Source organism: Mya arenaria, chromosome 16, assembly GCF_026914265.1.
Source record: "Mya arenaria isolate MELC-2E11 chromosome 16, ASM2691426v1".
In the NCBI taxonomy this organism is placed as follows: Eukaryota; Metazoa; Mollusca; class Bivalvia; order Myida; family Myidae; genus Mya; species Mya arenaria.
In genome coordinates, this window is record NC_069137.1 from 35,174,985 (window position 1) to 35,202,693 (window position 27,709).

The 27,709-nt window shown below is 36.3% G+C and overlaps 1 protein-coding gene across 3 annotated transcripts; it reads right to left on the reverse strand.

The window, feature by feature from the left end:
- Positions 1 to 555: 555 nt before the first annotated feature.
- On the reverse strand, positions 556 to 27,709 carry LOC128222106 (uncharacterized). Of its 3 annotated transcripts, none has more exons than XM_052930955.1 (3): positions 27,558 to 27,709; positions 20,161 to 20,746; positions 556 to 9,131 (listed from the first exon to the last, which is right to left on the reverse strand). In XM_052930955.1, the coding sequence occupies exons 2-3, from the start codon at positions 20,266 to 20,268 to the stop codon at positions 5,844 to 5,846; spliced, it is 3,396 nt and encodes a 1,131-aa protein (XP_052786915.1). In that variant the 5' UTR covers positions 20,269 to 20,746; positions 27,558 to 27,709; the 3' UTR covers positions 556 to 5,843. The 3 variants fall into 3 exon arrangements, 1 of the variants encoding a protein (XP_052786915.1); XR_008259072.1 differs by lacking the exons at positions 556 to 9,131; positions 20,161 to 20,746 and adding exons at positions 24,515 to 25,626; positions 25,947 to 26,116; XR_008259071.1 differs by lacking the exons at positions 556 to 9,131; positions 20,161 to 20,746; positions 27,558 to 27,709 and adding exons at positions 24,515 to 25,626; positions 25,947 to 26,116; positions 26,746 to 27,504.

A 27,709-nucleotide genomic window follows, 5' to 3' on the forward strand; every position in this document is an offset into this window, starting at 1 on the left:
TCTGCAGTTCGTGTGAATTGCCGGTCTGTGGTCCAGTATGTATCATGTAAAGAATACTGCATATATGGCATGTGTCTGCTGTTGTTTTATTGTATGGATTTGCGTTTAATTCTTAAACTATCGAGAGAGAAAAAAACAAGACGCGAGGCGCATGAGTGTGTAAATTGGATGTAGAGATTTGACCTTTAAAATGCGACTTTTTCCTAGAAGTTAGATAAAGGGTTAATAAAGGGAAGGTAAATAATCAATTGAAAGCAGTGTCGGACCCATTGTCAGCAATACGTTGCAGAATCAGTCAAAGTTGGTATATACCCGTTTTAAATGACCACGTGTATTATTCGACCACTCCAAATTCTTCCCGGTCGTTTTTAATATATCAAGCAATGTGTTGATATCACTATATCCTCATACTAATAAGTGTTCACCATATCGTCTATGCTGCCAACCGCACAATTGAGACATGTTTGAGTAGCGAACAATGATCGTAATAATTTCAGAATAGTTGCTATATCTTTCAACTCCTGGCTACTCTTGACATGAATGACAACTCGCTTATTTAGTAAATATTTATTGTGTAATTCATAATTATAACCTCGGTAAAACTTATTGAAAAAATATATCAACTTATGAAAACGGCCATGGGTCATAAAAAAACAAACAGCAATCATGTTGAGAATGCGAAAACAAAAGCCTTAATTACGTTAATTTGTTTCAGAAGTATAACAGCATAAATATTTGATAAACAAATGTTGAAGAATGAGAGCGATCGAGTAAATTGGGTCAGAAACAATAACAAATGAGAGCGATCGAGTAAATTGGGTCAAAGGCAATAACGAATGAGAGCGATCTAGTTAATTGGGTCATAGGCAATAACAAATGAGAGCGATTGAGTAAATTGGGTCAAAGGCAATAACAAATGAGAGCGATCGAGTAAATTGGGTCAAAGGCAATAACGAATGAGAGCGATCGAGTAAATTGGGTCAAAGGCAATAACAAATGAGAGCGATCAAGTAAATTGGGTCAAAAGCAATAACTTATGATAGCGATCGAGTTAATTGGGTCAAAGGCAATAACAAATGAGAGCGATCGAGTAAATTGGGTCAAAGGCAATAACAAATGAGAGCGATCGAGTTAATTGGGTCAACGTCAACAACAAATGAGAGCGATTGAGTAAATTGGGTCAAAAGCATTACCGAATGAGATAGATCGAGTAAATTGGGTCAAAGGCAATAACGAATGAGAGCGATCGAGTAAATTGGGTCAAAGGCAATAACAAATGAGAGCGATCGAGTCAATTGGGTCAAATGCAATAACGAAGGCCTGGCAAAAGAGACCAGGCAGGAAATAGAGAATAATTATGTCTGTAATTAAGGTGTACACACGTGTTGTAAACACTGGATAAGCACTAGTCAAGTAAGGAAGCATGAGGTCAATCTTTGACAAATAAAGGGCCATAACTCCTGAGTTGCAAAGTCAATATGGTTATCAGAACAGTCAGATATATTTTGGCCATAAACAATAAAACAGATAAAAATTGGAAGAGTAATAGTCACGTTAACAAAAAGGCACATTGAAATTTGGCAAATATAGGGCTAAAAATTCCTAAATTACAAAAAAATGCTTATGCTGGTTATTCAAATTAGGACAAAGCAATTGCGAATTTCTAGACATGACAACTTTGGTTGACGTCTACCGCATTTTTATGCCATTATACGCCCTGTTTTTTAAAAAGGCGTATATTAAGTGTATTAAATGCAAAGTATTGAGGTAATTATATACGTAAGGGATAAATAAGGACTGAAACCTAAAGCTCATAACTCCCGCTGAACAAATGGAAGAGTTAAAAACATACCATTCGTTTAGTGGGAGTTTTGAAACAGATACCATAACTCAAGACCTTTCACAGCATGGCATTTGTCTCGGAGGTAAGTGGTTGGAACGCGCAACGTGCTGAAACGCACAACCAGCAGAGATTTTTACCCTCCTTTAGGAACATATAATGATGAAAATTGAGCAATGTATATATATATTTGTTTTAAAAATGCATGTTTATATTTAAGTTGCTCACCCAATATGAATATAAAACTATAATAAAACTATACAATCAACTAGAATCCTGCCGAAGGAAAATGTCGCCTGCTTTGAGCTATTACACAGTTATTGAAACGAATTGACACGAAAGTATGAACATAACGTTTTTCTCTTTATAATCACTTGATGAAGTTGGGGAAGGGGCATATTTATATTTTAACAAATAATAAATAATTCACAGTCCAACTATGTTTGTATTGTATACCCATATGCATTGTTTTAAAGTTGCAATGAGCTAGTCAGTTAAAAATACGATTGTGTTGTGGTAACTGAAAATCTATTGTTGGTTGACTTTGTTTGTTTTTTTACATTGGTCAGACAATTTATCCATAAACAATGGTCCAATATTTGGTTATGATAAGAAAGGAGGCGCCCAAGTAAGAAAGAAGTAAAAAGACTGACATTTTTAACGAAAATGCTGAAAGGTTGTAGGCACAACAAGCCTGAAGTTACTTCTTTTAAAGTTCTGTTCACAGGCAATAACAATCGAACCCTTAATATAGTTCGAGTGGCCCCAACTGTAACCGATAGGTGACTGTCATTTCATAAGAGAAGGTTATGTATTTTTTTACTCAATCAGTTAGATTCATAACAGCAGAGATGTATACCCTCCTTCAGGACTATAATAATGAACATTGCGCAATATATGTATTTGTTTTGAGATGTTTATATATTACTTTCATAACAGTTACTGATAAACCTAAATGAACTAGGATATATGGATAATGCTTTCATATCGCAATTTTCTTGCTAGTGCAAGGTTAATTAAATGAAACCTGACGTCTGGATATACGTATTGATAAAGTAAGGCAACACATTTCTTTTTTCTGCGTACTTATCTATTATAACCTAAGTAATGATCTATAATTACCTTATCCCTCGGTTCCTCACAAAGATTTATTACAGATTCTTCGGCTTGCTTTCAAATTCACATTGACGTTACCATCTTATGAACGTATTAAAAGTATTAATTCGCACTAGTTTGAACCACATAACAACATACGTCCCATTTTATAAGCCCTTCGCATTGAGTCTTTCAACTGCCATGCCAATAGTACATCTGACTGATACCTGATTTCGATAACCGGTTCTAAAGTCTGTTAGCCTGTGACCTATAACTGAAAGCGAATTACTTGATCTGACTGTTATCGAACTTGTTCGTGACATAAACATCGTCATCAAGTTTAGTTCAGGTTCAAATTAAAATAGTGAATGAAGTTAATTTGGTTAAATTATAACAATTCAAAGGCTATAACCTCCGAGTGAAATGTGCAATCTACTTCTTAAAGATTGAGATATCATGCTTTGTCACAAAGTTTGATAATCATTGGATATGATAGACTGGAGGTAGTGAGTGGACAAATGTTTTCAAAATCTAATAATTCAACTTCGGAATGAAACTGCGATAACTCAATTATCCAAGTTTGGTTAATATTAAATGTGAAATGCGGCGACAAAAGTGCAACGCAGCTGACGATGACGCCAAACAACAAGATCCCTATACATGTAGGTCATGCAATGAAGGCGACGTCAAATCACGTCATACAAAACCCGTAACATATTTGTGAAACAGTTAATATTATGCAACGCTATACAAGATAACAGCCATAAAACAAACAACCATAATCAAATAATGTCAAAGCCATATATATATATCAAAACACCACAGTGAGGCTTTTCACATATTTAAATAGGTATGAGTATATACATGTTATGAACATTCCGCACTTTGTGCCATATTTTCTAAATGACCTACTAAATAAACGGAAATACAAAAATTATGCTCCGATAATTAAACATCTAACAACAAACATATCTTTTTCAAATCAAGATAAATTCACACTTTGATAAACAGAAAAAATACATCCAATGAACACTTGAGGGGCCCAAATCGCTCAATTATGTTCCACACGTATGCAGATCCAAACACGTTTGTTAACAAACCAACGGAACATGCCTGTACAACTATACAGACATTTCGAAAAAAATCAAGGAGATTCAACTAGTCCGTTTGTTTTTTATAAATCCTGTTCCCGCAATTGTTGAAGGCATTAACGTTGTGAAATAATCTTAAAATCGTCTTTTCGTATCACACTGGTTTTAAGATTTTGAACATAACAGTAATATATAGGGAAACCGATCCCGCTATTTGATGCCCATATACATGTTGAATTGCAACCGCTTTAATCTTAATTCAGCGTCATTTAAGGAACTGCGGGTTCTATTTTAAATCAATTTTTGAAAAACTATTCTATTATTCATCAACCCCATCACATGATATTCAACTTTTAAAGGCGCAAAACACAGGTTGATGCAAAAAACAAACATTTTGATGCTTTTATGATTGACTCATTTGGTTTTTAGAATAAAAAAAAAACAACATTAACAAAAACTCCCCATATGATTTGTGTTCATATAAACCAATATTAGCCTTTATATGTTTTTTTCATAATTAATAGCTGCATGGCTACATATTCCCCAGTTATAAAAGCACCAATATATTGCTAAATTTGTCATCATATGCTTTTTTATTTATACTATTAAATGAGTTAAACATAATAATTATCCATGCATAAAAATGGGTAAAGGCCTAATATTGAAACCCAGCAGATTGATTACAAATAGTAACGGACAAGTCCGGAGAAATTATTTCAAAATCAGGCCATCAAATTAATAAATTTTAAAGCATTTCTTCCCGTTGTCATCGCAGTTCAATCTACAATAGAATACAATTAATTCAACATCTTTGATAGTGGGCCACCAAATGAGCATTGTTAAAGATTGTGTCAAGCAACGAAGAGCAGTTGGTGACAACAGAGAAAGAAGACGATCAACGGGAGGTCACTCTATTTGCGCAATTGAGCACTTTGCCTAAGCTCAAACAAGATAAACTCTGAACAAGTTACATATATCAATAACGAATACAAATAATGAAAACAATACACATATAACAAAACATTTCAAAACGTATTAACCATTAACAAAACAATGAAGCAAACACCGATATATGAAATGTAAACATATCAAAAAAATAGGCAGCTCTAAAATCTCAACAACAATATCAGGGCCTATAAACACATACACATCGAGTCCAGAAGTCAAACTAAGCATTGAATTTATGAAGGTAACAAAACATCATTTATGTAACCTGGTTTCAAAAAAACGACTAGATAATAATAGAACATGCTACACGTATTTTAGCAATTTTCATTGTTCTTGTTGTAATTTGATTAAACAGAAATATAATTCAGATCTGAAGTCGGACGGTTAGACTCAACACGTTTGCAAAAATGGGACTAGGATATTAAAATAATCGCACTTCACAAAGTTATATTCAATGCCATATATACAAGTAATTAGTTACCACTCTGCCCGAACATCTCAAACACGGACACATTACCGTTTCCGAGATCAGGTAGGTTCAACTCGAGCTGCCACACAAGTGACGAATACCCCCAAATGCCGGCTGGTTCAGTAACTATGAAAACCTTCTAGACCTGACCTAAACTTAACTATACATTAGATTCACAGTTTAATGATTTTAAACATTTTGTAATAATATACTGATAAAACTACTTTCGTTACGTTATGCTCCGGACAAGAAAAAATGCAAAAGACTGAACACCGACCGACTGACCATAAGGTGACTCCAAAATACCCCCTCAAACTTTGTTTGTCGGGGATATAAAAACCCCAATTTCCATTAGATCAAGTTATGGCACTAAGTCCTGTCAACGCAGACCATTTAAAGTTCAAGTCCTTATGTGCTGTAGGTTTACAACGTTTGCACGTGGCTTGTCGTTCTTCAATGCACCACTTTTTCCGTTGGATTCAACAGCTATGTCTCGATTTGTATACCGAACAGTATTTGAATCAGCAAATAAATGCGCGTTCGCCGTATCATATTTTACAGATCTTTCTTCATCCAAGTCACTGATTCCCAGTTCTTTCGTTTTAATGGCAGTGTATGTGTTATCACCAGAATGACGAAATGTTAAGGAATGTTGTCGATTTAACAACTGCGGCTGCTGTTCGGATGAAGATGCATACGAGTTCTGTCTCTTTACAAGATGGGAGTCGGCATGGAATGATGACGGTAATTTAGAGCCTTGTACTTGTGTTTGAAACTGAGTTTGATTGGATAGTTCTGTTGTATGGGCGGGTGTTTCATGCGTGGTGTTATTTCCGGGTGAACTGTACAACACACTTGCCTGTGTCCTTGGCGATCTGCTACCTAAATCACAACACGGTTTGTGTACTGACGGTTTCTCTGGATAAATATCTGAGCATTGATTTTGAGATTTAAGTGAAAAATCTTGAACTGAGGTTGAGAGAACAAATGGGTTGTTCAACATAGACGCATCACCCGGTGTAAAGCTAAACTTTGTGTGACAATCATGCCTGTTAAACATTGCCGTCCTACAAGTCGATCCAGTATAAGACACATGTGGTCTTATTTGATTTGCCGAGACTGCATTAGAGTAAACGTGTGGGCTAGTTTGTGTTGCCGACACTTCGTTAGACATAACGTGTGGCCTAGTTTGAGTAGCTCGCATTTCCTTCGCTTGAGTGTGTGTTTGACTTGTATCTATCAGGTGTCCACTTTCTTGTGGATTGGTAGACTCGTGGGTTTTACTATAATCATATGGTTGAAGCGATGTGGTATGATTTAGACTTGATTGCGTTTTATCCCACGAGAAATCACGTTGAAACAAGTGCTTGTGTCTATTTGAGGAGTCACGTTCGTGCTGTACATTATCATCTACCATTTGATTAATTTCCTCGGTAGGATAAAACACCTCTGCTGTTGATCTATTTCGACAGACATCTTCATCGTTACCTCGTTTTACACTATCCACGTTCTTAGAGCTCAAATCACACGAATGCAGTGCTTCGTCAGTGGAACCTTTTCTTTCAGCATGTTGGTTTTCATGTTTACGTTTATTGTCTGTTGTCATAGACGTCTTTTTCATTCCCAGCCACATGAATGGAATATTTTGCTTGGCAGATAAATCATAAAGATCATCATCAGCACCAGCAGAGATTTTATGTCTCTCAACTAACTTCTTAAACCCATTTATATCTGCTGGGGCACTGTACAATGGATTTCGAAATATTGCTTTGTCAAAATTGTCTTCATTTTGCAACGACAACATGTGTTTCACCAAAGAAAATTTTCCAAGACCACGCTCTTCTGATTTTAACATTCCGGTATTGGTCATTTTCTTACCATTTGGTTTATTTGCTGTGCTTTGATTGTTAGCCTCTACAGCGCTGGTTGTCCGTCCGGAAATGATTGCCTGAGAGGTGGGACTCATAACCTTGACCTGGAATTTCTTAGCTAACAATTGCTCCTGTCTTATTCTCTCTGAGATTTCTGGTGAAACCAATGCAGTCTTTGTATTTGAATAAGTAAAATCGTTGCTATCCTCGTCAGAATAAAGTTTCGGCTTTGACATTATTTTGTGAATAAACGCAGGTTTGAAATACCATGGAGGAGCATCCTTGTCCATCTCTGCTGGAACGCTAGTGAGGTGTTTAGACATTGATGACTGTCTATGGGATTCTTCCGAGTAAGCATCATCACCATCAGAATCATCATCAATTTCAATGCAGTCATTACTGTTGCTATGTTTGATAACTTTATCCTGACCAATATTCAGCGAATGAACATGTGTTTTTTGTTTACTATCAAAGTTATCCAGTTCATCTTGTTTGCTGGTGTAGTTTGAAACTATACTGGCAAACTCATAAACTTTTGAGAATTTTCCAGGTTCGAGGTGTAAAGCTTGTTCACTACTTTTTCGTTTTCTTCTTAGATTTGTTGTATCAATATTTAAGCTTGATGTATCTTGATTTGTTTCCTTTAAAATAGTTTCTTCATTAGTATCTTCTTCACACGCTATAGCATCATTAACAATAATGTAATTATAAGAATCATTAATTTCGTCAGAGCATATCTGTTTGCTTTTCGTAACGTCTGAAGGAACAGGGCTTGAATTAAACTCTACAGGTTCATTCACATTTCTTGAATGTTTATTGAGTTCTAAGTCAATGCCTCCGTTTTTTATCGCACCACTTACACTCAAAATTTCAGGCAAGTCAAAACTATCACTTTGAGCATCATCATCATCATCATCATCATCATCATCATCATCATCATCGTCATTATTATCGTCATCTTCATCATCATCATGAATTAAAACATGTATCTCTGATTTATCATTTACAAAGCCTTCCTCTGGCTTCACCAAATCATCATGTTTTTGGCATAAATTTATACCCATATTGTCAACCTTTCCTACCATTTTAGCTCCATTTTGATGCAAAAGCATATGTTTTTGAAGCGCCTGCTTCCATCTAAACTCTCTCCCACAAAATGTGCACAAGAACTCTTTTTCTGCTGTATGCACAGCCATATGCTTTTTAAGGTTGACTGGCTGGCTAAATATCCTATGGCAAATATCGCATTCATATCCTTTATCTTTGTGAACAAATTTAATATGGCGGCATAATCCTTCCTTTATCTTAAACTTCTGATCACATAGGGAACATTGATATGGATAATCTTGCTGATGAAATATGCTGAAATGCCTTGCCAGACTGTCTTTTGAGCTAAGTGTCTGCCCACACTGCAAGCAAACTTGTCTCTTAGTCTCATTATGCACTATTTTATAGTGAGTTTTAAGACTATCGACATCTAAGAACCCTGCAGGACAGATCTTACACACACACTTCACTAACTTTTGATCTGGTACACATGACTCAGTCGATTTAGCATCTTTTAGAACCTCTTCAACAATAGTTTCAGATCCTGTAGCTTCATCGTTTAGAGCTTCAATCTTCACATCACTACCACCGGGGTCTTCGTTGTTGGCTTTGGACAGGCAGCCCAATATTTCCAAATGTTTGTGAAGAATTTCATGGGACTTAAAGTGTTTGTGGCAAACGGTACAAGCAATATTAAACTTGCTGTCCCGTCTAAGACGCCGGTAGTGCTTCCCTCTGTCATCCGAGTTCTTGAACCGTTGGAGACAGACCTGAAATATAACATTATTCAATTAGTATTTTCAAGTTCTTGAAATTAAAATAATTATCATCACAAGAGTCCACTAAATCCAGAGGATGTGACAAATGTTCTATATTTTCGACTGTTCTCAAGTCATTCCGACGGTGCTACTTACTTTTGTTACATATTATTAGCAGTCTGTACTACATGTATATATAAAAAGCATTCCTCTGCCTTACAAAGCCTTTCCATTAGATACCAATTATTCATGTAATCATTTATATTACATAAAGACCCCACTGGGGTATAAAAGGGAGGTAATGGCAGGTGGGTGTTTTCCCCTGCTTTTTTGAAAGCATTTCAAATCAGGGAAGCATTTTTCAAAATTTAAACCTTAAATCAAATTATTATATCCCATAAAAATTTAGGCAGGTAGTTTGAAATTGTGTCCATTCATATGTATACATAAATCATAGCGTTATGTTAAAAATGGTCTTGATAATAAGAAATGCATATCTTCAATTTCAAAATTTGAATATTGTAGGAGGAGCTAACAAACTGGCTAACTCATGGGTTCTTAGGTTTGTAAACATGAGCACATGTTAGACAGGTCTATCTAGAATCAGAATTTCAATAATGTGAATGGCATATAAACTTATTGAGTTCGGCTGCATATTTTTCTCTTAAACAGTGAAACGGGGACAATAAAGTTCCAGTGAATATAACACAGTGTTATCATTATGGTAATGCCAGCTGTATTTGGGTATTTTGATCAGGCCAATTCAAGTACACATATCATTATTTCTCTTTAAATTCTGAATACTGTCACATCAACATTGTCCCTTTGCATTAGTCTAGCTTTCTGTTTTAAATACTTTTGATTATTTTCTGTGATCTAACATTGACCAGAACTTTTTATATCTCACTCTGCAAGATGTTCTGTTTTGTTCATGTGTTGCCTCTACACCAAGCCATGCCTGTTCATGTGTTATCACACATATTGACAAAGTGTTAACAACTTTGTCCTAGAAATGTTCCGAAATGTGGAGTCTTTAGCCCTGACCAACTGACCCATGCCAATAAGAACAGTTCATATATTGAATGTGTGGAATTTCATTTTAATATTAAGTCTTTAAGTCGTTTAGTTAGAAAATTAGAAGAGTGTCAAACCTTATCCCCTTGAGTGCCATATTGTCAGAAATAAAACAGGCTTCACTAAAGCTTAGTTTTTTCTCATAAAAGCTAAGCTTTTTTTCTAAAAAAAATCGCTAAAGCTATGGATTTTTTTTCTAAAAAGCTGCTTGTTTGTTCATGAAGGTGCGTTTTTATGAAAGCTGCACTTTTTTGTTATGAAAAGATACTTCGTCTTTTTCATCAAATGAAATTTAAGTAGGCTTACAAGTATCTATCATGTGTTTCCGGTACAGATGGAAAAATCCGACCCGAGGACACGCACGTTAGCCGGTAACGAGGCTTGCCGAGTTACCGGCCACACAGCGTGCCCGAGTGTCGGATTTTTCCATCCGTACCGGAAAAACATGATTGATATATTTTCTTGCATATCTAAAATTATCAGTTTGTGGAAAAAATGACGTAGAAATCAAACTTTTGTACATTTCACCAAAAAGCGCTAAGACGTTGTTTACTGACGTCATAAAGCGTAGTAATTATAAATAACTAAAAATCGTGTATTTTACAATTATTTATTTTCAATTTTAATTTAAACTCTTGCATACATATATATTTGATTGCGTTTTATTGAAATGGCATAATATTATTTTCATTAACCATACAATAAAGGAAATAAGAAGTCGCGCGTTGTTGCGCGTGACTCATCTTACATGGGGGGGGGGGTGTAAGATGGGGTTTTCCAGCACTGGTCACATGACCAGAAACACACGTCCGGTATGCCAGAAAAGTATTTATTTAATAGACGAAGCTTATAAATATTCATCTTTTTGAGAAAAGACGAAGGTAGATTTTGTGAAAAGAGATCACTATTCCAGCTTTTAACTATTAATTACCTGCTCAGTGCAATTGAAAACAAGAGGGCCATTGTAATAAAAGAAATATGTTATTTCTTTTCAAAGCTGCACATATGGTTCAAATTTCAAAACTGTAGCATCAAAAATAAGAAAGTAGGTCAAACGGTCACCTGACAATGTCAATATTGATATTTAAAACTGTGTACATGCTCGAAATTTCATTAACAGAGACTTCAAAAAAAGAAAGTAGGTCAATTCAGGTCATCCAAGCACAGCATTGATATTTGTTTTCAAACCCGTACACTTGGTCAAAATGTCATATAAGTCAAAAGGTCACAGTCAAGGTCATCCGAGGATAACATTGGTATTTGTTTTCAAAACTCGACTAATGACCAAACTTCCATCGCTGTAGCTTCAAAAATAAGAAAGTATGTCAAAAGTTCTCATTCAATGTCATCCATGCACAACATTGATATTTGTTTTCAAAATTGTAAACATGGTCCAAATTCCTTTGCTGTAGCTTCAAAAAAAAAAGTAGGTCAAAAGGTCACAGTCAAGGTCAATTAAGGATCACATTGATATAAGTTTTGAAAACTGTACACATGGTCCAAAATTCATTGCAGCAGCTTAAAGAATAACAAAGTAGGTCAAAAGGTCACAGCCAAGGTCATCCAAGGACAACATTGGTATCTGTCTACAAAACTGTACACATGATACAAATTTCATTGCTGTAAAGAAATTTATACTGAATAGTGAGAACTGCGATCCGTGACTAGAGTGTTAACAAGGTTTTTCCATATTTGGGCTCTGTGACCTATTATTTGATTCAAGATGTCCCATATTCGAACTTGAGCTAGAAATCATCGAAACAACCTTTCCGACAAATTTCCAGGATATTTGGGCTAAAAATATTACCTCTAACGTGTTAACAAGGTTTTATTATATTTGGGCTCTGTGACCTAGTTTTTGACCCCAGATGACCCATATTCAAACTTGAGCTAAAAATCAAATTTCCAGGATATTTGGGCTAAAAATGTTACCTCTAGAGTGTTAACAAGGTTTTTCCGTATTTGGGCTCTGTGACATAGTTTTTGACCCCAGATAACCCATATTCAAACTTGAGCTAAAAATCAAATTTCAAGGATATTTGGGCTAAAAATGTTACCTCTAGAGTGTTAACAAGGTTTTTCCGTATTTGGGCTCTGTGATCTAGTTTTTAACCCCAGATGACCCATATACGAACTTGAGCTAGAAATCATCAAAACAACCGGTCTGACAAACATCCAGGATATTTTGGCTGAAAATGTTACCTCTAGAGTGTTAACAACGTTTTTCTATATTTGGGTTCCTGGACATAGTTTTTGACCCCAGATGACCCTTATTTGAACTTGAGCTAGAAATCATCAAACTTTCTGAAAAATTTCCAGGATATTTGGACTGAAAATGTAGCCTCTAGAGTGTTAACAAGATTTTTTGGTCATGTGACCTAGTTTTTCATCCCAGATGACCAATATTCGAACTCGTCCAAGTAATTACTTGGACAAACATCCTGACCAAGTTTCGGGAAAACTGAGCTAAAAATGTGACCACTAGAGTGTTAACAAACTAAGTGTGGACAGATGACGGACATTCATCGATCCTAATAGCTCACCCTCACCCATGGATTATCGCAAAAATTGGCTAATTCCAAGACATAAAATAAACAAGAGGGCCAAGATGGCCCTATATCCCTCACCTCAGTAAAACTTTGTGTTATAGACTTGTTGATCATTAAAGGGCAATAACAGGGAGTTGGCTTCTCTGAAATATAGAGAAATATGAAATTGTTACCTCGACGGTGTTAACAAGCTATTTCCATATTTGGGCTCTGTGACCTAGTTTTTGACCCCAGATGACCCATATTCAAACTTGAGCTAGAAATCATCAAAACAACCTTTTTGGCAAATTTCCAGGATATTTTGGCTGAAAATGTTAGAGAGTGTTAACAAGGTATTTCCATATTTGGGCTCTGTGACCTAGTTTTTGATCCCAGATGACCCAAATTCATACTTGATTTAGAAATCTTAAAAACAACCTTTCTGACAAATTTCCAGGATATTTGGGCTGAAAATGATACCTGAAGAGTGTTAACAAGGTATTTCCATACTTGGGCTCGGTGACCTAGTTTTTGACCCCAGATGACCCATATTCAAACTTGAGCTAGAAATTATCAATACAACCTTTCTGACAAATATCCAGGATATTTCGGCTGAAAATGATACCTCGAGAGTGTTAACAAGGTATTTCCATAATTGGGCTCTGTGCCCTAGTTTTTGACCCCAGATGACCCAAATTCAAACTTGAGCTAGAAATCATCAAAACAACCTTCCTGGCAAATTTCCAGGATATTTGGGCTGAAAATGTTACCCATAGAGTGTTAACAAGGTATTTCCATACTTGGGCTCGGTGACCTAGTTTTTGACCCCAGATGACCCATATTCAAACTTGAGCTAGAAATTATCAATACAACCTTTCTGACAAATATCCAGGATATTTCGGCAGAAAATGATACCTCGAGAGTGTTAACAAGGTATTTCCATAATTGGGCTCTGTGCCCTTGTTTTTGACCCCAGATGACCCATATTCGAACTTGAGCTAGAAATCATCAAAACAACCTTTCTGGCAAATTTCCAGTAAATTTGGGCTGAAAATGTTATCTCGAGAGTGTTAACAAGTTATTTCCATATTTGGGCTCTATGACCTAGTTTTTGACCCCATATGACTCATATTCAAACTTGATTTAGAAATCTTAAAAACAACCTTTCTGACAAATTTCCAGGATATTTGGGCTGAAAATGTTACCTATAGAGTGTTAACAAGGTATTTCCATATTTGGGCTCGGTGACCTAGTTTTTGACCCCAGATGACCCATATTCAAACTTGAGCTAGAAATTATCAATACAACCTTTCTGACAAATATCCAGGATATTTCGGCTGAAAATGATACCTCTAGAGTGTTAACAAGGCAGCCCTTTTTCCACTAATTTGGGGAAGTATGGCGGAGCCTTTTGACAGGGGAAAATTAACTTGTATATATTGCAAAACTGAGGAATTTACAAAAATCATGTAACCATCATGCGAGCTAGATTATCGATTGTTTGAAACTTAACATGGTGCCCACCTGATCTTTACCGGTTTTCACAGTTTGACAATGAAAATGTGACTTCTACAGATAGTAGTTAAATAAAATTTCCACAATGGGGGAATTTTTAACACAACCTGGGGAAAAATATATACTTTACTCCATGGGGAATGGGGCCCAATATCGGCCACAAATTTGCCATAAAAAAGGGCTGCAAGGTATTTCCATATTTGGGCTCTGTGACCTAGTTTTTGACCCCAGACGACCCATATTCAAACTTGAGCTAGAAATTATCAAAACAACCTTTCTGACAAATTTCCAGGATATTTGGGCTGAAAATGTTTCCTCAAGAGTGTTAACAAGGTTTTTCCATATTTGGGCGCTGTGACCTAGTTTTTGACCCCAGATGACCCAAATTCAAACTCTTCTGAGTAATTACTGGGAAAAACATCCTGACCAAGTTTCATGACAATTGAGGCAAAAATGTGACCCCTAGAGTGTTAACAAACTAAGTGTGGATGGACGACGGACGGCAGACAATCATCGATCCTTAAAGCACACCCTCAGCCTACAGCTAAGGTGAGCTAAAAAGTTGTCAAAACGTTTAATCTGTGAGAGTGCAGCTTTAAACAAAATACGCTCAACCTATTTTTGTGTAAAACAAGAGCTGTCAAAGTATGTGACGAATGCCCCCGAATGTGACATTGACCTACGAACAAGGTCAGTACATGAAAAGTTGATCTTGCCTTTACGTGTCAAATACATATGGCAAGTTATTTTAAATTGCCTCTGAACATAAAAAAATACCACCCATACTTGACAACCTACACTGTTATGTCCTTATATTCAGAATTCCCTGGTGAATAAACAATTAGTGTATCTTTCACCTTAGAGGTAGGGACACGGGTCTTGCAGGCGACACGTCGTCTTGGTATGTGGTACACATGTGGCAAGTTATTTTAAAATCTGTACATACAAGAGAAAGTTACAGCCCGGACACGACAACCTATACTCTATGTCCTTATATGCAGCACTCCATTGTGAATAAACACTAAGTGTGACCTTGACCTTTGAGGTAGGGACACGGGTTTTGCACGCGACACGTCGTCTTGGTATGTGGAACACATGTGGCAAGTTATTTTAAAATCTGTCCATACAAGGGAAAGTTACAGCCCGGACACGACAACCTATACTCTATGTCCTTATATGCAGCACTCCATTGTGAATAAACACTAAGTGTGACCTTGACCTTTGAGGTAGGGACACTGGTCTTGCATGCGACACGTTGTCTTGGTATGTGGAACACATGTGGCAAGTTATTTTAAAATTTGTCCATACAAGAGAAAGTTACAGCCCGGACACGACAACCTATACTCTATGTCCTTATATGCAGCACTCCATTGTGAATAAACACCAAGTGTGACCTTGACCTTTGAGGTAGGGACACAGGTTTTGCACGTGACACGTCGTCTTGGTATGTGGAACACATTTGGCAATTTATTTTAAAATCTGTCCATACAAGGGAAAGTTACAGCCCGGACATGACAACCTATACTCTATGTCCTTATATGCAGCACTCCATTGTGAATAAACACTAAGTGTGACCTTGACCTTTGAGGTAGGGACACGGGTCTTGCACGCGACACGTCGTCTTGGTATGTAGCACACATGTGACAAGTTATTTTAAAATTTGTCCATACAAGAGAAAGTTACAGCCCGGACAGGACAACCTACACTCTATGTCCTTATATGCAGCACTCCATTGTGAATAAACACTAAGTGTGACCTTGACCTTTGAGGTAGGGACACAGGTTTTGCACGCGACACGTCCTCTTGGTATGTGGAACACATGTGGCAATTTATTTTAAAATCTGTCCATAAAAGGGAAAGTTACAGCCTGGACACGACAACCTATACTCTATGTCCTTATATGCAGCACTCCATTGTGAATAAACACTAAGTGTGACCTTGACCTTTGAGGTAGGGACACGGGTCTTGCACGCGACACGTCGTCTTGGTATGTGGAACACATGTGGCAAGTTATTTTAAAATCTGTCCATAAAAGGGAAAGTTACAGAGCCGGACGGATGGACGGACCGACAGACGGACGGACGGTGCGATTTTAATATGCCCACCTTCATAAAAAAATATATTCTTAAATGCCGGTTTAAAGCAAATGGATACATATAACAAAGCATAAAGTTATTATACTAAATGCTGAAATTGTCACACAAACAAATTGAATATATGAATTAATCAATCAGAAAGTCACAAATATACATATATATATGTACCAATAACCTGGAATAATTTAAAAAAAGTACCATGGGATCTAAGGTACAAGATAGAAGTAATCATTTTCATTATAAGTCCAGTAAAATAACAGTTATCAAAATAAGAACAGAGTCAATATAGGTCTTCTTTTATTTCAATGCATTATTATGCTGAACACTTTTGACTTGAATGATCGAAAAAAGATTAATGAACAAAAAAACATAGCTTTTCTAAATTGGGATTTATTAGCTACGTGGACACAAATTCACCATTTAAATCAAAGCGCTTAAAGCGTTGAATGGCTTTCGGCCTGCAACGTTTTGTGAGTATAGTCATGTAATTGTAAAACATAATTATTAACATAAAAAATTTAAGATAGTATATGCTCGCTCATAATTTCCTTCGCCAACACTTTTAGAGTTTAAAGTTGATTCTCAATGAGATCATGCAGTATAAGTAACTTGAAATGTGGACTATGCCAAATAGTTACTTGTAAGTATATATCTCAATATTTTATTACACCCTTAATGAACAATGCACTGCCACGGAAAAGGCATTAAGGAAATTTTAGTAGAATTTACTCTACACTTGAAACTTGACTTGGGCGAATTTAATTTACTACCAGGGTACAGTACACTCAACGAGTTAGACCCACTTTCCGCTTCCCTCCGCGGATTTTTGCTATCGCGGCCAACACAATGATTTTATCGACTGTCCGCGTTCCTCGGAGTTTGAATTTAAGGCCCTTGGAGGGTGATAAGTCAACCGAAGAATAACGAACTCGGCGTTCCTCGGAGGGGTTAACTCCGCGAAACTCTGCGGACACTAGATAAGAATCTACGCTGAAGTTATATTTATTTTATTAAAATTTTCAACAGATAACGACGGCTCCAGTAATTTGCTATTATTCTTTTTCCTCTGCCCGTTTTGCATGAAGTTAGCTTACCACAAGAATGCAGTCGTATTTCACTAGTTGCACATGCATCTTATAAACGTGTTTTTGCTTATGACTGATAAACACATTTCTTCCGAGAAATTCTAGGTTACACATTTTCGGAAAATCAGGAGGTCAAACACGCTTTCAAAGTTCACAGCGCATGGTTTTGAAGGCCTTCTTGCCTCGTTTTCTGTGGAAAATTCCATGAAACGTCATAGCTATTTTTAACCACCAATAATAAATAGTATATTCTACATTGTATTGATCACGCGCTTGACGTCAGAATCGTGTAAATAGTCGGCTGCTTTATGATGCAATAACTTAGTGGATATACTTTAATGATTCAATGTTTATAATTCAAGACAATATTCAATTGGCGTTTACGGACATAAATACAAATTAAACGTTGGTACATGTAAGAATCTTTTACGCTTAACAATGTGCATAAGCATAAAAATAAATAACTTCTAAACAAGAATGATTTCTTGCTTATCTGATTAGACTCGGAGTTCCGCCGCAGGATCATAAAATCGGACGATTCTCAACGCTATCATTCATATTAAACTCAGCGGTAAGCCAGCCACTCGGAGGAACTCGGGGGGATTTCAGCGAGGGCAACAGTTTTACCCTCGGAGGAAACCTGCGATCATCGACTTTATCCCTCGGAGAGAGCGAGGAAAGTGGGTCTAACTCGTTGAGTGTACTGTATGCCAGCTAAACCAAATGCATCCCAACAAAATGCATTGGACATATTAATTAGTTTAATGTTTAAACCTTCTTTCTACAACACCAAATACCTCTGGCTCGAATCACCCACATACTATTTATTTCCTGTATGTTTGATGTACATACAATTATCTTATTACGCCATCAACGTATATCACTCATGGACAAAACGAACAGATTTACATGAACAGATTATATCAGTTTAAAAAAAAAAATGCATATGCATCATGCTACATGCTCAAAATATTGGACCAAAATTACTGAGACAAACTGAGAAATATTCACATACTTTCCGTTCGGCATTACATGGCTATGACACAAATTGTAGCAGGTCGATAGCTAGCTGTCAATGTTTTACGCCATTTAATTTGAGTGGTAAAAATGCATAATATTCATTTATTAATTGTTAAAAGGTTGTTAGTAAGTATGTACTTACACAAGAGAATGGTTTTATACGACATACATTTTACAAACACAAGTATAAACTAACAATCTCAATAAAAAATGTCAAGAAATTTTAAACATAGAAAATTTACTCATGAAATAACTAAATCCCCCCAAGAAAATGATTGTTGGATAAAATGAAGCATTCATTTGAAACATTATGAATTTATATTTAAAGCTTAATTAGCATTTAATTGCATCATAATATGATCCATATTTTTCCTGGTTTTGACGACTTCGCAGGGTTTATTTCCGAGGAGTAAACCTGTTCGAATACGTTAACCCACATTCTATTCTAAACTACAATGTACATGTACATATTATCGGTCTGCGGCTGAAGCAAAATCGAAACACAGGTATATAGGATTCTGCTTTTTATATTGCGTTCTGTAAGTTGCCGATATTAAATAATTGCTAAGTGTACAATTAAATTGCTTTATATTACGCAAAACGCAGCTTATTCGATCTATATTAACCGCATAACATAGATTTAGAACTCAATACAGTGTTATTTACAGCAAGCTTATAAATATGCAGAACGCAGTCCGTAGCTATTGCCTACCAGGTATGTTCGATGTGAATGTAAATGTGATCACCGCAGTTCTAACCGCGCTGGGGCTGATACGCCCGTGCGCGCATTAATTCGCCAATAGTGAAAAATAGCCTAAAAACGCCAAAATATAGCTATTTTTGTTTATCTATACACAAATCACTTGGAAGTTTTTCCCTTCAATCATTAAAGTGAAATGAGTAACATAATAATGCATCAAAATTAAAAGAAAGGCAACACCACATCATGCAACGAACTTAGGTTTTCAATAACAGTATTAATAATCAGCCTTTGTCGTGAGATTCAGTTTCAACTGTTTTTCTATTTTTATTAGTTACAGTGACCTTAAACCTAGGAGCCCCAAATGCAAACCCATGAATGTTCTCCATAAAGTCTTCATACATACTATAAATAAAGTTACAGGTCACAATAAGTCAACTCTAAGTTTTTCAGTAACAACCGTTTTTCTAAAAAACCTTGTTAGTAACAGTGACCTTGACCTTGATCCCCCAAACGCAACTTCATGAAAGTTCTCTATAAAATCTTCCTGAAAACCAAGTTTGGTAGCAATATGTCAACCCTTACTAGACTTATTCAGTACCAACCCTTCTTTTTTTAGTAACAGTGACCGTGACCTTGACCTTGACCCTAGGCCTAAAGGGCCTGAATTGCAATTCCATGAAAGTTCTTCATATATTCTTCCTATATACCAAGTTTAATCGGAATATGTAAACCCTAACTTAAGTTACTCAGTACCAATCATTTTTTCTATTTTAGTAAAAGTGACCTTGACCCTAGCGGCCCTTAATGCAATCCCATGAAATGACTCCATAAACTCTTCCTATATACCAAGTTTGGTTACTATATATATATATATATATGAAAAACATTATTAAAATTATTTGATATCAAAGGTAAGTTTGACGCTGCACTGTTCACTTTGTGATATCCTGGTTAAAAATATTTGCATTAACCTTAATTGTGACCCTATAAAGCACAAACAGTAAAGACTGAACACAGTACCTCACAAGCAAACGGCCTTTCATCTTCGTGGTAGGCAGCATGTCTTTCCAGAGCCTGCTTCGTCTTTGCCACTTTTCCACATTTCTTACACACATAAGAGTCTGCCATCGCTGTTACTTTAATGAGTATGCTGGTGACCTAAGGATTGAATGATTTGCTTTCCTGTCTGCTCCATCTTTGCTGTTCTCTGTGTTTCATGTCTATACTATTTCAGACAGCATTTAGCTTGTTCCTTTGTTCATACTGATGTCTCTAACTGTTTTAAAACTATGTCTGTACACAACTTAACTTCATTTGATTAATCAGTCCCAGTCTGCAATTAACACATGTAAATTGTTTTGATTCCATTAAAATAAATCAACAGAACCTGATTCACAGCCATACTGGTTTCGTTGCAAATCCCTATGTTTCTCTCTTGTATAAATACACATGTCTCCATATCAGTTAATGAGGTAGTGAAACTTTATTATATAGATTTCATTTTCATAACCATATTCTTATTCATATAGTCTGTGCGTATTTACAGTAACTGCCATGCTCAAGTCCATCTCGTCAGCTTAGGATCAGTGTTTTGACTGTTATAAACCTGAAAAAAGAAAAGAAATCATAATTATTAAATAATCTTTATTCCTCTGACTCAGTCACATCACTATTAACAGGGGCAGATCCAGGATTTGACATTAGAGGGTGTGTTACTTAGGGGCGGACCCTTTTGACTTGCGCCCCTCCCTCAGAAACGATATTTATTTGATTTAAGGATTTGGCAGAGGAGGTTAGGGGTTCTCACGAAAGAAAATTTTAACAATTTCTAGTCCGAATTGGTGCATTTGTGCGAATTTTATTACTTTTCTTCTTCCATATGAAAATAAAAAGTAAACTTGGACGATTTTAGGGGAGAAGGCACGCCCCAGGTGCCCCCCATTTGGCCAACATTGCCCACTACTGCATGCATACACATATTGCCATATTGGGTCTGACAATACATGTACAATGATGCCTTTTGATTGGTCCTAACTAGATGTAAACATCTTCTGACTGGCTTTTATCACATGCCATTAATTTTAATCAAGCCATCTCATATTTTTCGTATTACACGAGTGTAATAAAAATTAACACCATAACATTTCTCTAAAAAAAAAATTAATTGGCAACAATAGTTACTTGATTGGCAAGTCATACATTTATTCCTGAATCTCATTTTGAATTGATAACAAAGATTTATATGGATACTGTCAGTTGTACATTTTCCATCTAAATCAAGGAAAGCTAGGTATTTAGTTATGATTAAAAAAAAAATTAAGACGTTCAGTACAGTACACTTGATGAGTTAGACCCACTTTCCGTTCCCCTCTATGGATTTTTGCTGTCGCGGCCGACACAATGAATTTATTGACTGTCAACGTTCCTCAGAGTTTGAATTTAAGGCATCAAGGCATTTCGTAATGAAGATCAGTCGACCGAAGAATAACGAACGCGGCATTCCTCGGAGGGGTTAATTCCGCAAAACTTTGCGGATAAGAATCTATGCTAAACTCTTTTTTTTTAAATTTCAATTGATTATGACGGCTCCAGTTCATTGCTATAATTCTTTTTCCTCAACCCGTTTTGCATGAAGTTAGCTTACCACAAGAATGCAGTCATATTTCACTTTATGCACATGCATCTTATAAACATGTTTTTACTAATGACTGAATATACTGCTAAATACATTTCTGAAAAAGGCTAGGTTATTTCTAACACATTTCCCGAAAACCAGGAGGTCAAACACACATTCAAAGCGCATGGTTGAAGGCCTTCTTGCCTCGTTTTCTGTGAAAAATTTCCTAAAACGTCATAGCTATTTTTAACCACCAATGGTATATTCCTTATATATATGGCATTGATCACGCGCAATATATCGGCTGTTTTATGATGCAATACAATTAGTGGCAATACATCAATTATTCAATGTTTACTATTAACTAGTCGAGACAATATTAAATTGGGGTTTACAGACACAAATACAAATTATATGAATCAGTATGATTTACAATGTACATGAGCATAAGAAACAAATTACTTCTGAACAAGAATGATTTTTTGCCTATCTAATTAGACACAGAGTTACGCCACAGGGTCATGAAATCGGAGGATTTATAAACACTATTGTTCATGTTAAACTTGACGGTAAACCAGCCACTCAGAGAAACTCGGTGGAATTTTAGAGAGGGCATAAGTTTTTCCCTCGGAGGAAGTCCGAGATCATCAACTTTATCCCTCGAAGTGAGCGAGGAAAGTGGGTCTAGCTCGTTGAGTTTACTGTACTTATTCTTTTTAAACAGGATATGACTTCATGTATGACAAATTATGATGTCACCCTACCAGAAATGACCTCACTATTTAAAAAAAAAACCCAGATTGGTTGTAAGTATAATGTTTGCTGTAATTCTTTCTGGATATCATCTAAGTATCCATTATAAAAAGAATTAAAACAATTGGATGTATCTGTGGGTTAAATTTATTCAAGGTACAACATAATCTGTTCAATGCATGTAGCAAGGAAAATAGTATGCAGCCTTGTGTTATTTGGGCCATCAACTGGAGTAGGATAAACAGGTAGGTTGTATGCCTGCTGTCAACAACATTTGTCAACCGAAAAGTCGACCATGAAGCAGATGAAGAAGCAAACCAGAAAGCCGATGAAGGAGCAGACAATGAAGCCAATGCAGAAGTTGTGGACAACAAAGAAGCCAATGACAACATCAACACCAACACTGCTGATGGTTTCCTGGAAGAGCAGATATCTGACATCTCGGTCTTGAGCTTCGATCGACTGCACTTATTCACTGTATAAGTCGCTCGCCAGAAGAGATGGAAACACTCAAACAGCTTAGTGTTTGCCAGAAGAGATGGAAACACTCAAACAGCTTAGTGTTTGCCAGAAGAGATGGAAACACTCAAACAGCTTAGTGTTTGCCAGAAGAGATGGAAACACTCAAACAGCTTAGTGTTTGCCAGAAGAGATGGAAACACTCAAACAGCTTAGTGTTTGCCAGAAGCATTGATCTCCCCTCGACCAGCCTATTGGATCGTAGTCTTAAAGTATGCTTGCACAACTGCATCGTTACAAAAGGATATCTTTGAAGAGGTGATAATGACTACCTGGGGTATCTTTGAAAGGTGATCATGACTACCTGGGGTATCTTTGAAAGGTGATCATGACTACCTGGGGTATCTATGAAGAGGTGACCATGACTACCTGGGGTATCTATGAAGAGGTGACCATGACTACCTGGGGTAGATTTGAGAGGTGATCATGACTACCTGGGATATCTTTGAGAGGTGACCATGACTACCTGGGGTATCTTTGAAGAGGTGATCATGACTACCTGGGATATCTATGAAGAGGTGATAATGACTACCTGGGGTATCTATAAAGAGTTGATCATGACTACCTGGGATATCTATGAAGAGTTGATCATGACCACCTGGGGTATCTATTAAGAGTTGATCATGACTACCTGGGGTATCTATGAAGAGTTGATCATGACTATCTGGGGTTTCTATGAAAATGTAATCATGACTACCTGGGGTATCTATAGAGATGATCGTGACTACCTGAGGTATCTTTGAAGAGTTGATCATGACTACCTGGGATATCTTTGAAGATTATAGGGTGTACATGTAGTGTGATGGTCCTGAACAACTGTGTAACAGGTATTGGAGTTTTAAGTGAAAATGCCAACTTGCCCAAAACCTTGAACTGGACACCAACAGCCTCCTTATTCTTCAAATGGTCAAGCTTGTCAACATGGTTAAAATTTTACATGTTCACTAAAAAACACGTTTTTTTGGGAAATTAAGAAAACAAATACCCACTACAGCAAAAAAGTGTAGGTCCAGCAGAAAAAATAGTGATCAGTCAGGTTCGTGGAAACAAAAAAAACATTTCGCCTTAGCTGTACACTGGGCTTTTTTAAAAGTCAGTCAAATATGACTGCATTTTAACCTTTTATTGTTCATTTAACTAATTAAGACAATTATCTGTCAGTATGTGCAAAGATCTTACATAAATTTATTAAAATAATTTGGTTAAAAACCAATGACTGTAATATTGACTTTTGACCATAAAGAATGTTTTACTATTAATTTATACCAGTGATTTCCTGGTATTAAGTACAAGGAGGAATTGATATAAGAGGGGATGATTAAGGGCACAACCTTTTGACACATGCCTCTCCCTCAGAGATGAAAATTATACAGTTTTAAATATTTGCAGTGAGGCTCAGGGTGATTTTAAACAGTTCATGTACATGGTGCATATTTAGCCTATTTTATAACCTTTTTACAATATTGACATAATAAGCAAGTTGAATAAATTACACAGATTTAATAACATGTAAATGCAAAACGTTTTATATAATTATACAAAAACATTGGCTCTGAAACATAACATATCATATAGTCTTTGTTTTAAGCTACTCTCTCACAGCCGGATCAACTGATTTGACATCTTAATTGTCTTGGAATGAGGTATTTTTTGCTAGATGTCTAGAAAACAGTGATATATATGACTGCTGTCAAAAGATCAGATAGTTTTTTCTTAAATTTCCAATAACATGGGCGAATGCAAAAAGGTTCCAAGTGACATTAAATAAAGAAGCAGACAGAACCTTTTTGCTTTCACCCCCTTGAATTGATAATTGATGTTTTATGGCTACAAAAGTTACTTATAGACGCTTAAAGAAAATTAAAATTTTCAGCAGTTTTTCACACAATTGAGATCTGTTCTATTGTTTAATCTTAAATGAAGGATGCTTCTGAGACAAAACATGCAAAATAATGAAACAAGATAAGATCAGCAATGACACTAATTTGTGATGGTCAAGTTTCTGACACAAAGCGTAATAGTATTTACAGTTACATGCACAAATAATGATTTGCAATGCTAATAATCTCTTGCTGAATTTCAGCAGGACCCAGTTACATATGTGTTGGACTGATATATCAATCACTAAATATCAATGGTATAAGGTCAAATAATTTAAGAGTCATTGTGCAGAATAACCACTGTTTGCCATGACCATCACCTTTGACCAACAAACTTCAAAAACAATACTGGTCATGTTCTGGTCAAAGATAACCTACCATTAATCTTTCATGGTCTGAGGTCAACCTACAAAATGTATTTTCAAGATATTTACAAAAATAAAATGTGTCTGTTTGCAAACATATGCTAGTGTATATGCCCATTGCTTTTTACAATAGTGGCAAAATACATATAAAATACATTTAAGGTCAATAAATCAATAACACAAAGCAGCCCAGTTTTTTTAAATAACAGATTCTCTGCAAGCCAAGCTAAGGTAATTCCATCCAAAGAGCATGCAAACTGTCAACAGCCGGTTGAAGAGATTTTCCTGAGGAACAATCCTGGTGATTCATTCACTTCATTCTGTCAGAGTAGAGATGTTTCAATCTGACAGCCTGCAATTTAAATGTACTCATTTGAAAACTGTTCATATTCGCAATGACTTTTTGTATAAACATTCCATTAAGTGATGTTACATCAAATGTTGCCCATATACAATTAAATGATTAAACAGACTATCATTAAACAGTAATTTTACAGGTATGAAGCTATGGCGTTTACAGCATTTAAAATAAAACACATTTATGAAACAAATGATATAATTTACTTTGTCTGTATATAATTATTTATAAACTAATATGTTTCAAACAGGTTATTATTTTTAGTTTTAAATACAGAAATGTTGATGCTGAGGTCTTGGAAAGTTTATTCTTACACAAGGAAGAGGTGCAAAATGTATGCAGATGTCATTCTGTTGATGTTGTCATGGCTGCCACTGAGATCCTGGACTCAACGGCGTGGTCAAGTGTTGATCCAAGCAGCGATATATCTGCCATCGCTGTGGAAGGCTCTGGATAAAGGACGGCAAAGGTCCATGACCAGCTCCTAATAGCAAATTTAATTATAATTAATAGTATGAGATGCATTGTTTATATAACATGTACATGGGTATATAATTTAACACTACATAATAATGCACCAGTCAATTGTAACCACGAGCCCCCAGTCCCGTGGGTATACCGGGGATAGCCGGGGAAATGGGCCATGTTTTTACCTTTCAGGTGGCCCCGCAGTGCCGGGTAACTGCGGTGGTTTTGTCTTCCCGCCAAATATAGTGGGTAATGGGCCTTTCCTAGGGTCCCTTGGGTGCGGGAGCATTTGGCGGGGGTTTCACGAGCAGTTTGTCCCTGCAGGGTGAGTACTTTGCCCGAGCTTGGCTGGACCGAAAGTCAAAGTCCCTGCTATTCCCCGGACCATGGGGGTGGGGGGCATGGTTACAATTGACTGGTGCATAATCAACACACATACCCAACTTTCAAGAATCAGTTGACCAAACAGCATATGAGATGACTAGGGTACGAACTGACTAAGTCTAAGGTAAGAGTAGTACTACTCATAAAACGTCACACATTGATTTCTATCATTTTTTATTTTCTATAATGTGTTCCGTATGCAAACAGAAAATGTCAATAAGAAATAGGCATCGAAAAGGCGTTTGAAGCTTGTAAAATTACCTTTGCCGACAGGATATATCCCTGTCAGTCAGTAGTAGTGTATGTTCTGTAATTTCAATCGAACGATCTATTCGTTTGTTGATAATAACTCATTTGAAGACAAAACTTCCCGCATCATCATTTCCAATGAAAACAACACAAGTACGGAAGTAGACGGGTAAGTTTGGACTCTCTCACCGTTTAACCCACGGAAACTGCCGAACACCTGAATTTGCTGTCGAGAGTGGTCTCCCGTATATAGTAATTTGCGCTAGAATTTGACATTTTTATTGGTTCCCTGTAATGTTATAATGCACTTACCAGAATAAAATTTTCGTTGTACTGCAAATTTACATATTTATGACTGCCGTGTGTGTTGGTTTATTTTTTTTTCAGGGAAACTGTTCTATAAAAAAGAACCAAATGGCTGCAAACATGAATAATGTAAATTCCAAAAGGCAGTAACAATCAAGTTAAGAAATACGAAAGATCCACAAGGAAGTTAATTGCTCGTTACATTCAGTAGGCGCGAAGAAAAGACATAGAATGCAGTTATGAATAGTATAAATAAACATTTCAATATTGCAGTAAGCAAACAAAAAGGTTGAACGCAATATCATGCAAGAATGAATGATATTCATGAAAGGATTGTTTCCTTAACAATAAGAAGCAAGACAGATGAATTGCTTGTATATCAAATGTAAGAAACTAAAATGCAGTTGTCATGTTGCAGAACGCATAAGCAAGTTAATAACATCACAATGTCATTTAGCAGTATGAATGTCCTGGCGGATATTCCCTTCCATACTATGACGACCTGCTGAAACGCTTACCTGCGTGTAATATCAATATACTTCGACAGTTGATGAGAATTTGCAAGTGCATCCATCAAGTTGATATAAACTCATCTGCGTTTTTTTTTTAATAAGAAAAACAAAACATTCCAATAAGACGGACATGAGTGAAAAAGAAAAACAACTTTGCA